This window comes from Lithobates pipiens, unplaced genomic scaffold (assembly GCF_037356315.1).
Source record: "Lithobates pipiens isolate NorthernLeopardFrog02 unplaced genomic scaffold, aLitPip1_a1.2 Scaffold_16, whole genome shotgun sequence".
Lineage (NCBI taxonomy): Eukaryota > Metazoa > Chordata > Amphibia > Anura > Ranidae > Lithobates > Lithobates pipiens.
In genome coordinates this window covers 106,522,240-106,536,306 of record NW_027507748.1, presented here as the reverse complement: position 1 = coordinate 106,536,306, position 14,067 = coordinate 106,522,240, and the positions used below count along the sequence as shown (strand labels likewise).

The window sequence follows — 14,067 nt, the reverse complement described above, 5'->3', positions numbered from 1 at the left end:
CTGGGGAAAATAGTTGGTGCACCCATTAAGCACTGAAGTTTGCAGTGACTTGCCACTCTTGGGAATTGATTCTTCACATTTTTTTGCATGAACTTTATTTATATATTTTTTGCAATTTTATCAGTCATCAGTGCACTTTATTTATGGACAATCACGTGTGTATATTGATTATTTAAATAATCACTATATTTGTTTTTTTCACGAATTTTCACTTTATATATTTTTATATATTTTTATATATATATATATTTTTTATACGCTTGTTTACATTTGGATTATCTATGCAGATTATTTCTAGTTAATCACTGGATTGATTTTTTCACGGACTTTCATTCACTAATTGTTGCACATTTATTGCGTGCACGGGTATTTTTATTTGGATTATTTATATTGATTCATTTCTTATTATATCCATGTTTCATTTAGTGGATATTATTTGATTTACATTGATTTTGGGATTATTATTCATTTATAAGTTTTAGCACTTTTAGGTAGCGCCGCATTCTTATTAATCTATATGCTAAATGTTGTACCGTCATTAAATGTAACCATATTGCTACACTTAGAGGCGTCTTTCTTCTCTTTTATGCTAAGTTGTGACTTGACGCCATTTGTATATTAAGACACCACTTGTATATTAAGCCGAAATTTATGAAAAAATGTTGCTTGTCTTGCAAAACGCTCTTAAACCAAGTTACTCTCAAACCAAGGTTTTACTGTATTCACATTAGGCACTATAACTGTATATGTAATTTTGTTATCTCTAGGAATTTTTATACAGCTGCAATTGGGTAGAAGGTATATTTAGGGTAAGCGCCGAATTCATATTAACAACTTGCCGAACGGCGCACGCCGATGTACGTCGGCAAAATGGCACGGACAGGCAAATGAGTGTATAGGTACGTTCCTTTAAATATGCCACTGTACCATCGTGTGCGCGCCCCGGTTGGGACCTCCGTGATTTGGATTGCGTGTCCCGCGATCGTCTCACGGGGAGGAAGAATGGGGAGATGCTAATGTAAACAAGCATCTCCCCGTTCTGCTTAGTGACAGTGTCACTGATCTCTGCTCCCTGTGATTGGAACAGAGATCAGTGACGTGTCACACACAGCCACACCCCCCCCCACAGTTAGAAACACGCCCCAGGGCGCACTTAACCCCTACATTGCCACCTAGTGGTTAACCCATTCACTGTCAGTGTAATTTACACAGGAATCAATGCATTTGTATAGCACTGAGATTTGGTGGCAATAGGGGCGCTTTTTTTTTAAAAAAGAGGAGAAACCTCATATCTTAAACATTACATTAAATGAGTGAAAAATACTGCAATAGCACCCACTGGGGCTGCTCGCTTATCAGATCGTTTCGTGGTGTGCTCGTGGTTCCTCATTGTGTACAGCGTGCGTTCCAGCGAATGCGACCGAAGACCGATATACGTTTGTATATGCAAAATTCCGGTCCTCTTGGTTGTCGATCACATTCGGTGGAACACACACCGTACAGAATGAGGAACCACGAGCACACCACAAAACCATCTGATAAGCGAGCAGCCCCAGTGCCCGGTCGGGCACTGAGTAATGTAAGCAGCCATTTGGCTTTATGTTTTTTAATTTTCGTTTTAAATAAACAGTATTATGCTATGGGTACTGTTTGCTCTTTCTTCATGCCCTGTCTGAGCCTATGAGGAGGAAGGTGTTTTCCATAGAGTGCGTATCATATTCCATGTGAGCAGGCATTTACCTGCACAAGTTCAACTGACTATATTTTTAATTAAAGTAGTCATTACAATCTGGTAAGGAGATTACTGTAGCTTCACGATTGGGTGTCTTCGTTTTCAAATTTGTGGTGAAGGGATTTTTCACTAATTTCAGAAGATCTCATTGTATTCTGGCAAATGGATTTAGATGAAGTCTATCACAATTGTATCTGTGGAGTTTAATCACTGCATGGACTTTGGCTATATGTTTTTCTCCAGTATGTAATTGGGACTATTTAACTAATTATTTTTGCAATTGTTTTTTGGTTTTATTGTATGTTTAGTGGGTTGGTACACGACCCCAATCACTTATGGGTGTTAGCCCTTGTACACATGGTTGGACATTCCGATGGACAATGTCCGATAGGACCGTGTTGTCGGATAATCCGACAGTGTGTGGGCTCCATCGGACTGTTTCCATCGGAATATCCGACGGACCATGTTTTCCAGCTGCTCTATAAAATTTTCCGACAACATGATCTGATCGGACTTTGTCCGATCATGTGTAGAGAATTCCGATCGGACAAAATGCCATGCATCCTCAGATCAAATTCCTAGACCAAAGCTATTGGCTACTAGCCTGAACGTAGTCCCGTCCTAACGAAATAACGTCATCGCATTAAGTACGATCGGATTTTCTGACAACTTTGTCCGACTGTGTGTATGCAACAGTTTCGGACAAAATCCGTCGGACAAAATCCGACGGATTTGGTTGTCGGAATGTCCGACCGCGTGTACAAGGGCTTATTGTAGTATTTTTCACTCATTTAATGTAATGTTTAAGATATAAGGTTTCTCCTCTTTTAAAAAAAAAAAAAAAAGCACCCCTATTGCCACCAAATCTCAGTGAATTAAGTTTCTTACTATAGATCCTTTCTAGGGAGCAGCTATAAGTTTATCACAATATTAGTTTGATAATTAGAGTGTTCACAATCAGTATCACAAGGTATTTTAGTAAGTGGCGTGGAGTTTATTTGGAGCTGTTATCAGCTGCATGAACACATTTGTATAGCACTGATTGCTATATAAATGACAAAGGTCCCGAAAATGTGTCAAAAATGTCCAATGTGTCTCCATAATGTCGCAGTCATGATAAAAATCTCTGATCACCGCCATTCCTAGTAAAAAAAAAATTAATAAAAATGCCATAAAACTATCCCCCCTATAACTTTTGTGCAAACCAATCAATACACGCTTATTGCAATTTAACCAAAAATATGTAGAAGAATATGTATTGGTCTAAACTGAGGAAAAAAAATTTTTTTTTATATATTTTTGGGGGATATTTATTATAGCAAACTGTAAAACATAATGCGCTTTTTGCAAAATTGACGCTCTTTTTTTGTTTATAGCGAAAAAAATAAAAACCGCAGGGGTGATCAAATACCACCAAAGGAAGGCTCTATTTGTGGGGAAAAAAATATGTCAATTTTGTTTGGGAACCACGTCGCAAGACCGTGCAATTGTCAGTTACAGCGATGCAGTGCCAAATCACAAAAAGTGGTCTGGTCTTTGGCTAGCAAAATGGTCCGGGGCTTAGGTGGTTAATGTCATATCAATTAATGTCATTTAACATATTGATTTTTTTTAAATATGCAGCTTTCAATAAAGTAATACCAGGTGAGCCTGCCATAAATGTACTTGTCTAGGCATGTTCAGTTATAGGGTGCCAATTGTCCCCCAATTCTTCTCCTGTGTTGTCCTTTGTTAATGCACCCCAAGTGAAAACAAGTGGCCATGCTAATATACATTGGGCAGACATGGTCCACCTTTCTCAGCCAATCCTGGAGCAGGTGCACATAGACATGAAATGGCTTAAAAGGTGTGCATGAGATAAGCAGCACTGAGATGAAAAAAAGAATAAAGAAAACACATAGAAAAATGTATTTACCCACAGGAGCCAACCAGAATTTAAAACTTCACTCCAACTTTTGTTTGAGCTAATTTTTGAGAATATCCCTCACCCCCCTGTCCCCTTTATACTCATGGGAGTATGGTCATTACCAAGACAGGAAGGCACAGACAACAATTACATTTTTGTCAGAAGTTTTATCCCTTCTCGCTTACTAAAACACATTTCATTGTTGTGTTTCCTTGCTGAATAGATTTCCCATACCTTTTTTGCTGAAGGAAATATCCTAAATACACACAGAGACACAGATTGCAATAAAAACCCAACAGAGGCTCTCTTCCTTCTAAGCTCTATAAAATGCAAAATACAATGGAGTTGGGATTTAAAAGAGCTAAGTGACCAGAAATTAATATTTTCAGTACGATGCTGCATTACCCCCCCCCCCCCCCCTTTTTTTTAAAAATTTTGCCCTTTTCTATTGCATACATTTTAATTCTTAAGTGCTATAGAAATACAGTACTATTTAATTTTTTTCATAAATGGACTTTACCAAAATGTGATATTTAAGGACTCAGCAGTACTATATGGTTATAAATAAATAAGTGTACACAGACAAAGTGTGCCTTTGCTTAATTTCACCTTGACACAATGCCAATTTCCAAAAATATCCCTAAAAAGCCCTGCTAAGTTGTTGGCTATTTTTACTAGGCACATCCTGTGCCTCCTGTGCCCAGCTTCTGGACAAATCCTGCATATTTTGTGTTAATTATGTATGAGCTGTAATATGAGAAAATAAAGCAGCAAATCCATTCTTTGATTAATGTGCTCTGCAGCAGTCATTAGATCTTAATTTCATTCTGTGTCAGTGATATTGCAGCTCAACAGTCTGCTTGGCCACCCTCTATTCAATTGAAAGGAAGGGAAGGCTGAACTAAACAAGAAGAACTCATTTTTTATCACTAGATAAGGTCATAAGCAGTGTTTGGGAATCTTCAGCCGTATTTACATAAAGGATTGTGCAAAACACAGTTTGAGGTTTTGGTCTACTCCATTGTCTCATTGCATATCCATTTGCTTTTTAGAAATGATCACAATGACTAGCAGTGATCAATCAGGCCAGGATCAATTTGCAAGTTTTTTCACTAATATTTCTTTCAATGAACCCCATAAAGGTTTATGAGGTGCTAATCTGTAGGGTGAATAACCAAGCTATTGTTAATATAGTAAGCCAGGCACTGTCATGGGGAATGGGTACCAATGGCAAAATAAAAATACAATACAGCAGGGTAAGGGCCATTTCATGTGGCATTGAAATACACAAACATTTTTAATTTAAAAGGATGGTGCATGTCTTAAAGTTGTATTTGGTGTTTTGGAACAGGGTACCAAAGTATTTGTAGCCCACTATTGTAATTCAATGTAACGGTCTTTCCTTCTTTCCGGTATTTCTCCCTTAAAAGAATTGTCAAATTTAGCTTCAAAAGTACCAACACACACAGAGAATATGATTGCTGCGAGCCCACTGTTTTATAATGTGGCCCCTATTCCTTTAGGTTATTGGCTCTTGTGACTAAGTTGACCAGGGGCAGAAACTAAGTAGTGTATTATGGGTTGTTCCTAATTTCTGGTGCAAAATAGTGAACATATCAACCCATAGTTTTAGGCTTCGACCCCAATACATATTTCAAAGAACTGTGTCAAAGCCATGGTTGAAGCCATATTGAACCTCTTTTGCAAGTTTGTACATCTATCAAGAGTTTGGTGAGGATGCATAATACCCCTAAAAGTTCCCCGTTAGCTGTATAGACAGAACTTTCCCCAGAGCTTTACTGCAAAACAATGATTAGATTAGGTGACCAACTCCACCTTCCTAAAATTTACAGAGCAAACCTAATGCAGCCCATACATTATTCATTTAAATATAAACCACTTTCCCATCCATGTATTCTAGGTGGATAGGCGAAACCCTCCCACTGAATGTATTCTGACAGTGGGGGGAGGAGACTATAGCCAGTGAAAATGTCATATTCCCTATGCACACTTTCAAGAAAATGGCTGTTCAGTAATACTGGGTGATATAATGACCATAGGCTGGAAACCATGGACGATCAAAGTGAAGAAATGCCCTCAGCACACCAAGGATTCCTCAAAAGGGTCCAAAGATTTAGTTTCGTGGTCACATGGTTAACATATGGCCTTATGTTTACCATGTAACCACGAAAATAAAGCTTTGGACCCTTTCGATGAGTCCTTGGTGTGCTGATGACATTTCTTCACTATAGCCAGTGGCACTGATCGAATGAGAAAAACTCGATAGGCTGGTTATAAAGAAGTCGATCTGCTAAATCGGCCAAATTTCGATCCATATATAACCGCCTTACCAGTCACTTAATTAGTAGAGTAAATACTATAATTTATGAGACATGTAAATACTTAATGAGTTTACACCTATGTAAACATGAGTTTTTAGATTATATTCAATCTGTGTATATATATATAGGATACATTTCAATCATTTCTTTTGCTTTTCTTGGAGCATTATATCTATACCACATTCAGTAGATTACATTCTTTAATACCCCCTGAACTGTTCTGTGTTCACTGTACAAAGCTGTCATATATCACAGAAGCTACATTTGAATCAATTGTTACTCCTGGGAATTAATGTTCATAATTCAAAAGCTTTAAATATATTATCTAAGGCAGAGCAAACCACAATATAGCGTCTTCTCAAATATTGGATTGAGATACTAAGTAAAGATTAGGGATGAGCTGAACATACTCGGGTTTGGTTTTACACAAGTTCATCAAAGTATGACCAAAAGTTCAAATCCCAAATCCAAATCAGCTGAGGGTCTTTTCAGGCAGCTTAAAGGGTAACATTGCCAATGCAAAACTCCTTTACATGACATGCTTATTGAACATTTTCAAAGAGCATTAAAGTGTTGCTAAACCCACAACAGTATAATCAGTCTGTATATGCAGTGAAGCATGCGTGTTATACTCACTATGGAACCTAGGGGGTTAATCCTCCACTCTGTGTAAAAGGGCTGTTTGATCCTGTCTTCTCTTATCCTCCCCTTCTTTTAGTATCCCCAATCCATCTGCTGAATGTACAGAGTCCTGGGGACACTCTGCACATGCTCAGTCTGGTGTATATTACTAGAGAGTTTTCTTTATCTTTTGGGAGGGTGCATGTGATCAGCACAGGGCCAATCAGCACTGTCTAGACAGAAGAACAGGGGTCATGCAGCCTCATAGGACAATTAGAGGTGAATGAAAACTCCTCCTACAAGCTTTAACTATTGCTCAGCTAAACACTGATAAAAGTCACAAGACTGCAGTGTTAATTTTGACATCAAATTTCAATTTCGTTTTAGTTATAGTCTTTTGACTGAAATGCCATTTTCGTTTTAGTCGTATGTTAGTCTTTTGAATAAAAAGCCATTTTAGATTTAGTCGTATGTTAGTCATTTGAATTGTTTTAGTTTTGGTCATATTTTAGTCGACTAAAATCTCCAGTGCGTTTTAGTTGACTAAAATCGAATGGGTTTAGCTAAATTTTAATGCATTATTTAAGCATTTCTTTAGAATTGCCAAACTCGTTATATACTTCTGGAGTAATAATCTAATAACATATTATTTTGGTATTAAGGTTTTAACATGCACTACAGACACAGATTTAGCTGTTGTGATATATAACATCTTTATAAAAAAAAAAAGAAGTTTCATAAACAAACAAAAATCTTGCTTTTTGACAAGCAGAAGTACAGCTTGAAAATATAAACAATTCAAAAAACTGTAAACTCTACTGACTGTAATGTCATTGCACATATTATCTGAATATATTATCAACATCAATATCAAGCAAAAAAATAAGAAAATCCTTTTTTTTTCTTTTAGCAGCTTAGTAGATGCCCCCTACATATTCTTATTCTTATGTATCGCCTGGAGGCGATTCGGTTCGCATTGTGCGCTATATAAGTATTTCATTCATTCATTCATTATGTGATAGTGCAGTATTCATTTTGGTGTCAAATTTCAATTTAGTTTTAGTTATAGTCTTTTGGCTAAAATGCCATTTAGTCAATTGTTTTATGTTTAGTCATATTTTATTCAACTAAAATAGTATTAACCACTTCAGCCATGGACGAATTTACCCCCTTCCTGACCGGGCCATTTTTTGGGATACAGCACTGTGTCGATTTAACTGACAATTGCACAGTTGTGCAAAGCTATACTAAAACACAATTTATGTCCTTTTTTCCCATAAATAATAGAGCTTTCTTTTGGTGGTAAATGATCACCTCTGCGTTTTAATTTTTTACGCTATCAGCAAACAAAGAAAAAAACAATACTTGTTTACTCTTTGCTATAATAAATATCCCAAAATAATAAAAAAAAATGTGGCCGATATATATTCTTCCACATATTTTTGGTACCAAAAAAAAATCGAAATAATCGTATAATGATTGGTTTGCTCAAAAGTTATCGTGTCTACAAAATAGGGGATAGATTTATGGCACTGTTATTATTTTTTTTACTAGTAATGGTGGTGATCTGTGATTTTTATCGGGACTGTGACATTGCGGCGGACAGATTGGTCACTTTTGACACTTTTTTGGGGACCATTGACATATATACAGCAATCAGAGCTAAACATAGCCACTGATTACTATATAAATGTCATTAGTAGGTAAGGGTTTAACACTAGGGGCTATCAAGGGGTTAAATGTGTTCTAACTGTAGGTGGGTGGGGCTGCCTGAGGAGAGGAGACTGATCATTGTTCCTATATACTAGGAACACACGATCTGTCTCCTCTCCCCTGCCAAAACAGGAATGTGTGTGTTTACACACACATCCCCATTCTGGCTCTGTCAGGAGCAATTGCGGGTGCCCGGCGGACATTGCGGTCGCTGGGCACTCACATCGTCTCCTCAGTGTAACGGCAGGCATGTGTGCATGTGCACCCCCTATATACCTTAATGCGGCCAATATACAGCTATGCTGCCTCACCCAGGGGAATCAACCTGCCTCAGTATAACTGCGGTAGCTGGTCAGGAACCAGTTAATTTAGTCTACGAAAATATTAAGGTCTACTAAATTAACACTGCACAATTGCTATATACTGCTGATGAGAAAATGTATTTAGCAGTTTAGATTTACTAAAATAATCCCATTTCCATGTTCTGCGTACTGTGGGAGACCAGATGCAAAGAAATCAGGGTCCTGCATTTTGTAACACTTTAAGATTCTCAGGGACCGCACCAGCGGCACCATATTGTGGTATCATGTAAATCGGTTGTGTAACAATTTATTCCTTGGCTTACATACAGCAGCAGCAACCAAATATGATTGATTTACTGAAGAAAAAGGCTTTGACTGTTTGGTGAAGCAGTCAGAGACCATAATTTAGTGTTAGAAGTAACATAGACAATGTTGCTAAAATACATTAGTATTTGCCCGCTATGTTAGAGAAAGAAATATGTTATTCTGAAAAAATAAAAATCAGTTTATGTCACACTCATGAGCCAGAAATATTTCAGGGACACTCTGCACATCATGTAAGTGTTTTATTAGGTCACAATGGAAAACAGAGAGACTTATAACTGAATTAAAGTAAAATTTTCCAGAGCCCCGATCAAGAAAACCAGAACTGTTTTGTTGGTGGTGTGAACTTTTTTTGGCTAAAATGCTATGTCAGAGGGAGATGGAGCACAGATTTCATCTTGATTAAACAAATAACAATGTATTAAAAAATAGCACGCAAGTAACCCTTGGATTACCATATGTGGAGGCTGGACGGTTACTATTACTTCTTTTATTGTAATGCCGCGTACAGACTATCGGATTTTCCGACAACATAAACTGTGGATTTTTTTCCGACGGATGTTGGCTCAAACTTGTCTTGCATACACACGGTCACACAAATGTTGTCGGAAATTCCGAACATCCAGAAAGCGGTAACATACAACACGTACGACAAGCCGAGTTCAATAGCCAGTGTAGAATTGTCTACACACGCTTGGAAATTTACGACAATGGATTTTGTTGTCGGAAAATTTGAGATCCAACTCTCAAACATCTGTTGTCAGAAATTCCTACAGCAAATGTCCGATGGAGCCTAAACACGGTCGGAATTTCCAAACAATAAGCTCACATCGAACGTTTGTGTGGGAAATTCCAACCGCGTGTACGTGCCATAAGAGTACTCATAATGTGATAATCTGTATTTCAGTATGTAATTTTGTTTTTGCCTAATGTACCCATGGACGCTACTCTGTTTCTACTAAGCGAGGGTATGTCTTTTGGTAACATGGACTGTATTCTGTTCTATTGGCTTGTTGCCTATGCTGAACAACAAAAAAAACTGAAGACCAAAAAATTGTAACAGAATTGCAACACACATTTTAATGCCGTGTACACACAATAATTTTCAAGTATGCCTTGCATACACACGGTTATGCAAAAGTTCGCTGAATTTACAACGCGTGACATACAACACTATGACGAGTTGAGAAAATTAAGTTCAATGCTTCCGAGCATGCGTCAAATTGTTTCCGAGCATGTGTAGGAATTTTTCACGTCGGAATTGCCACAGACGATCGCATTTTTAGATAGGAACTTTTCCCGACTGAAAAATTGAGAGCATGCTCACAATCTTTTTCTGGCTGGAATTCCGCCAGCAAAAGACTGATGGAGCATACACACGGTTGCTTTTTCCGATGAAAAACTCTCATTGGTCTTTTGTGGGCCGAAATTCCGATCGTGTGTTATCAGTGGTTAGCAACCCTGGTTAGTCAGTGGTTATCAACCCTGTCCTCAGGGCCCACTAACAGGTCAGGTTTGCAAGATAACTGAAATACATCACAGTTGAAATCATTTGTCGCTCAGTGATTGCAGTATTCTAGTCGGCATCTCCTCCAAGGTAATACATAAAACCTGGCCTGTTAGTAGGCCCTGAGGAAAGGGTTGATGATCACTTCTTTAAGTCTTAATTGGATAGGCCTCAATTTACAAGGGAAAGCACAAGCATACTTCAACTGTATATAAATAACTAATATATTTTTAGATAACTGAAAATGGAAAATTTTACAGATTTGCGCCACAGATATTAAGCCTGTATAGCTGTCAGCTTCTCCTCACACTATGCTCCCACACATTGACAAAGTATTGCTGGGACCGATTCTGTAATTTGGGATGCTCAGTGGAACAATTCCCACTATACGCCCCTAAAGTTCAGATTTTATCTAAATGTCCAAACAGCCAAAGTTCAGCCCAAACCTAGGTTTGGACTGAACTCTCAGCTCATCCTTAGTAAAGATAAGACATGAGGGACACACTATTATATACTACCTAGTTTGTTGTTGGTAGCCTAAATTAAGCTTGTCTTTCATTGCAGACTGACTAATATGAATTATAAGTATTTTGAATTTTAGGTAAGCATAGTTACAAAATGAAAAACAATAGACTACCTTTGCTAAGCACTTTCTGAATTGCCTGTGTTCTGGCTTTCAATGCTGAAATGGCTTTGGTGAAATTTCAGGGTCTAAGCAGAAGTCGAATTTTTGAGACAGAGAACGTTCAGCTGCCTCAGCTGCACTGCAAATTAGTGATAAAGAAACGCTCTATATTAAGGCTCTTGTTCATTTGTAAATGGAAACATAGTAAACACAGTTTAGTATACTTCAGTTATGAACAACGTGAGTGATTGGTACCAATAACGCACTGTGCTAATTCCGAATAGGAAGGGGTTGGTAAATTACATTTACCAGTCCCTTCCCCCATGCTCTGCACTAAAAAGATATACCCGTGTGCTTGCATCAGCCTTCAGGAGGGAGAGAAGCTGGAACCACTGCTGAAGACAAGGGTACACAGGGAGCCTGGGCAGTATGGTCAAGTATGGACAGGAGGGGGTTATCGATGCAGTGGGGAGGCAAATACTACTTGTGGCTCTCCCTGCAGCAGCTGTAAGCCAGCGGGAGGGAGAAGAGGAGAAGCCAGCTTTCAGCTGCTGCAGGGAGAGCCTCACAGCCTCACCCCCTTCTGTTCACTAGTTAATTCCCTCTTCTGCCTGGGCTCCCCTGCTGAACTGATTCCCAGGCCCGATAATGGAGGCCTGGTGGTACCCTGTTATCCACAGCACTGATCCTTTCAGCTGCTGCAGGGAGAACCAGACAGAGGTATTGGTTCTAGTAATTGCCCCCCACTGCACTGATCACCCCCTTCTGTTCACTATTCAGTTTCCTCTGCTGCCTTGGCCCCCCTGCTGAACTGATGAGGCCTGGCCCCATAATGGAAACCTGGTGGTACCTGGTTATCAGCAGTACTGATCAATGTGCCAAAATGAATCAGAATAACCCCATATGGGTATCACTGGTGGGAGCTGAGGTGGTTAAGGCAGACCAGGACTGGACATGGATGGTTTCCAAAAAAGGAAATTCCAAAAATTAATAATGGTCAGCAGTGACCATATGTGCTAAAAATAAAAGAAAGATTGTAAAATAGGTTGGAAGATCATATTATGTGGTACAATAGGTCATCTGTCCTAAACTTGGTAAAGGATAGGATAATGAGATGCTAATGAGTGTATAGGTAAGGTTAACTTAGTGAGAGTAGAAAGTTGGAATGGTTAGAAAAGTGAAATATATAGAATATTTTAAGAAACCATATCAACCAAAGAGATTAGATGGAATAAAATAGAAGTGCAGCATAAATCAAATAGTGAAAAAGTGAAGATCAAATTACCTAATAAACACTTCAGTGTTGAGTGATCCACAAAGTGTTCAGATAGAGGGCTGGGACCACCATGTGAGTCAATCTGCCCCAGGTGACTTATAAAGGCTAGTCTGCCACACCCACCAACGTCACGTGAGAGCAAGCACTAAGGAGGATAGGCAGCTGCAGCCGGGCGGAACCACCCCCAAAACAGTGCCAAATTATTCCTCCACCTGGCTGCTAGATGTAAAAAGTGATGGAAGGCTGCGGCGCCAAAGACATGGCAGAGCGGTTCCAGCACATAAAGCGTGATGTCGATGCGTAATACAGGGAGGTCCACCCACCCTATAGAGAGGGGAGGAGGAAGGCCCGCGCTACGCCTCGCAGCTCCCAAGGTGATGGAGCGACTGCTCCTATCTAAAACATGTGACACATGCAACTGCCAGGGATATTAGCCTATTTAAAATGGGGGTGGGAGGTAAAAAGGGACCCCATCCCATGGTGATTAGCCCGGTGGAAGGGGGGGGGGGAATTCCTATATTAGATGATCTAATCATTACATGGTATAATTGGGTATTAATCAGACCTAAAGTGATATAACCAAGCGCACTTCCATCCCTAATTTATTTAGAAGAAAAAGAGAACATTGGGACTTTAAATGAGGCGATGACCGGGTAAGGTCAGTTGCCTCCATCCCTATTTGAATAAAGCAATCAGCAATCATGCCAACTATATGTTTTACTTACTTAATGATCACTTGTAATGTGATTTGTATTTTTAGTGGTCAATTGTTATTGCTGTATGTCTATCCATTGTATGGAATATATTGGTTTTCTTGGTGTACTCATGATTATCCTCATGCAACTTACCATTGATTTTCCAATAAATTTAAATGTTTTACACCTGCCTGCTTCATTTAAAGTCCCAACCCCCAGTCATCCTGATTGCTTTATCCTAACTACTGTGTGTTGTTCATACTGTATTCTTGCTATATTATGAGTAAAATAATAGTATCTATTGTGGTCTTTATGTTCCCCTCCCTCTATTTTTATTTGCAAAACTTTTTTACCCTTAAGCTTGGGTTGTAGATTTGATTCAAAGTTCCGTACGCTGAGGAATCTGTACTCCGCAATCCATTCATGCGCCGTACCGACTCCGTGCTTTCATTCCCAACAAGCACAGTCTGTCCACAGATTGTCATAACAAATACAGGCAGCAAGAATGGAAGAACAGCAAAATGATTAAAAAAAAAGCACAAAACATGCAAAAAGCAATAACAAAATATATAATTTAAAACAGAGCAATGAATAAAACAGAACACAGTACAAGCACAAATTAAACATGCACATTACACAATAATGCAGCAAAATATAATAAAAAAATATTACCTAATGAGAGCTTAGAGAAAGTCATTTGAAAAGATTACAAATAGTAATGGCTTGCTCACAATGGATTCCTAGTATGCGTTTTACAGCAGTGAATGAAAAGCATGCCAAAACAACAGAATACCCACCAACACCCTAACAGTTACATCTGGAACATTTAAAATACACCTACAGCCAGACCACATTTGGTTAAAAGAGGCACAAACTAAGTGCTCACTGCAATTATGGGATTAACCTATTTATAATATAGCAATCACAGTAATATAGCAGCATGACATATCAGGCACATTCCAGTTCACATAAGAAAGGGCTGTTTGTTTGAACCATTGTGCTATCCTGTTAATGCAATGGTATT

The 14,067-nt window shown here is 38.6% G+C and overlaps 1 protein-coding gene across 8 annotated transcripts in view; it reads right to left on the bottom strand.

Annotated features, from left to right (window-relative positions):
* The window catches only part of GLRA2 (glycine receptor alpha 2), a 262,265-nt gene that overhangs the window by 80,600 nt on the left and 167,598 nt on the right, over positions 1–14,067 (bottom strand). For 6 of the 8 annotated variants that reach the window (XM_077480214.1, XM_077480219.1, XM_077480216.1 and 3 more), the window contains one exon: positions 13,397–13,510. The exons of the other annotated variants lie outside the window; for them this stretch is intronic. In XM_077480214.1, coding sequence (XP_077336340.1) covers positions 13,397–13,510 — 114 coding nt within the window. The remainder of the gene's footprint in view (positions 1–13,396; positions 13,511–14,067) is intronic. 8 annotated transcript variants of the gene reach the window in all.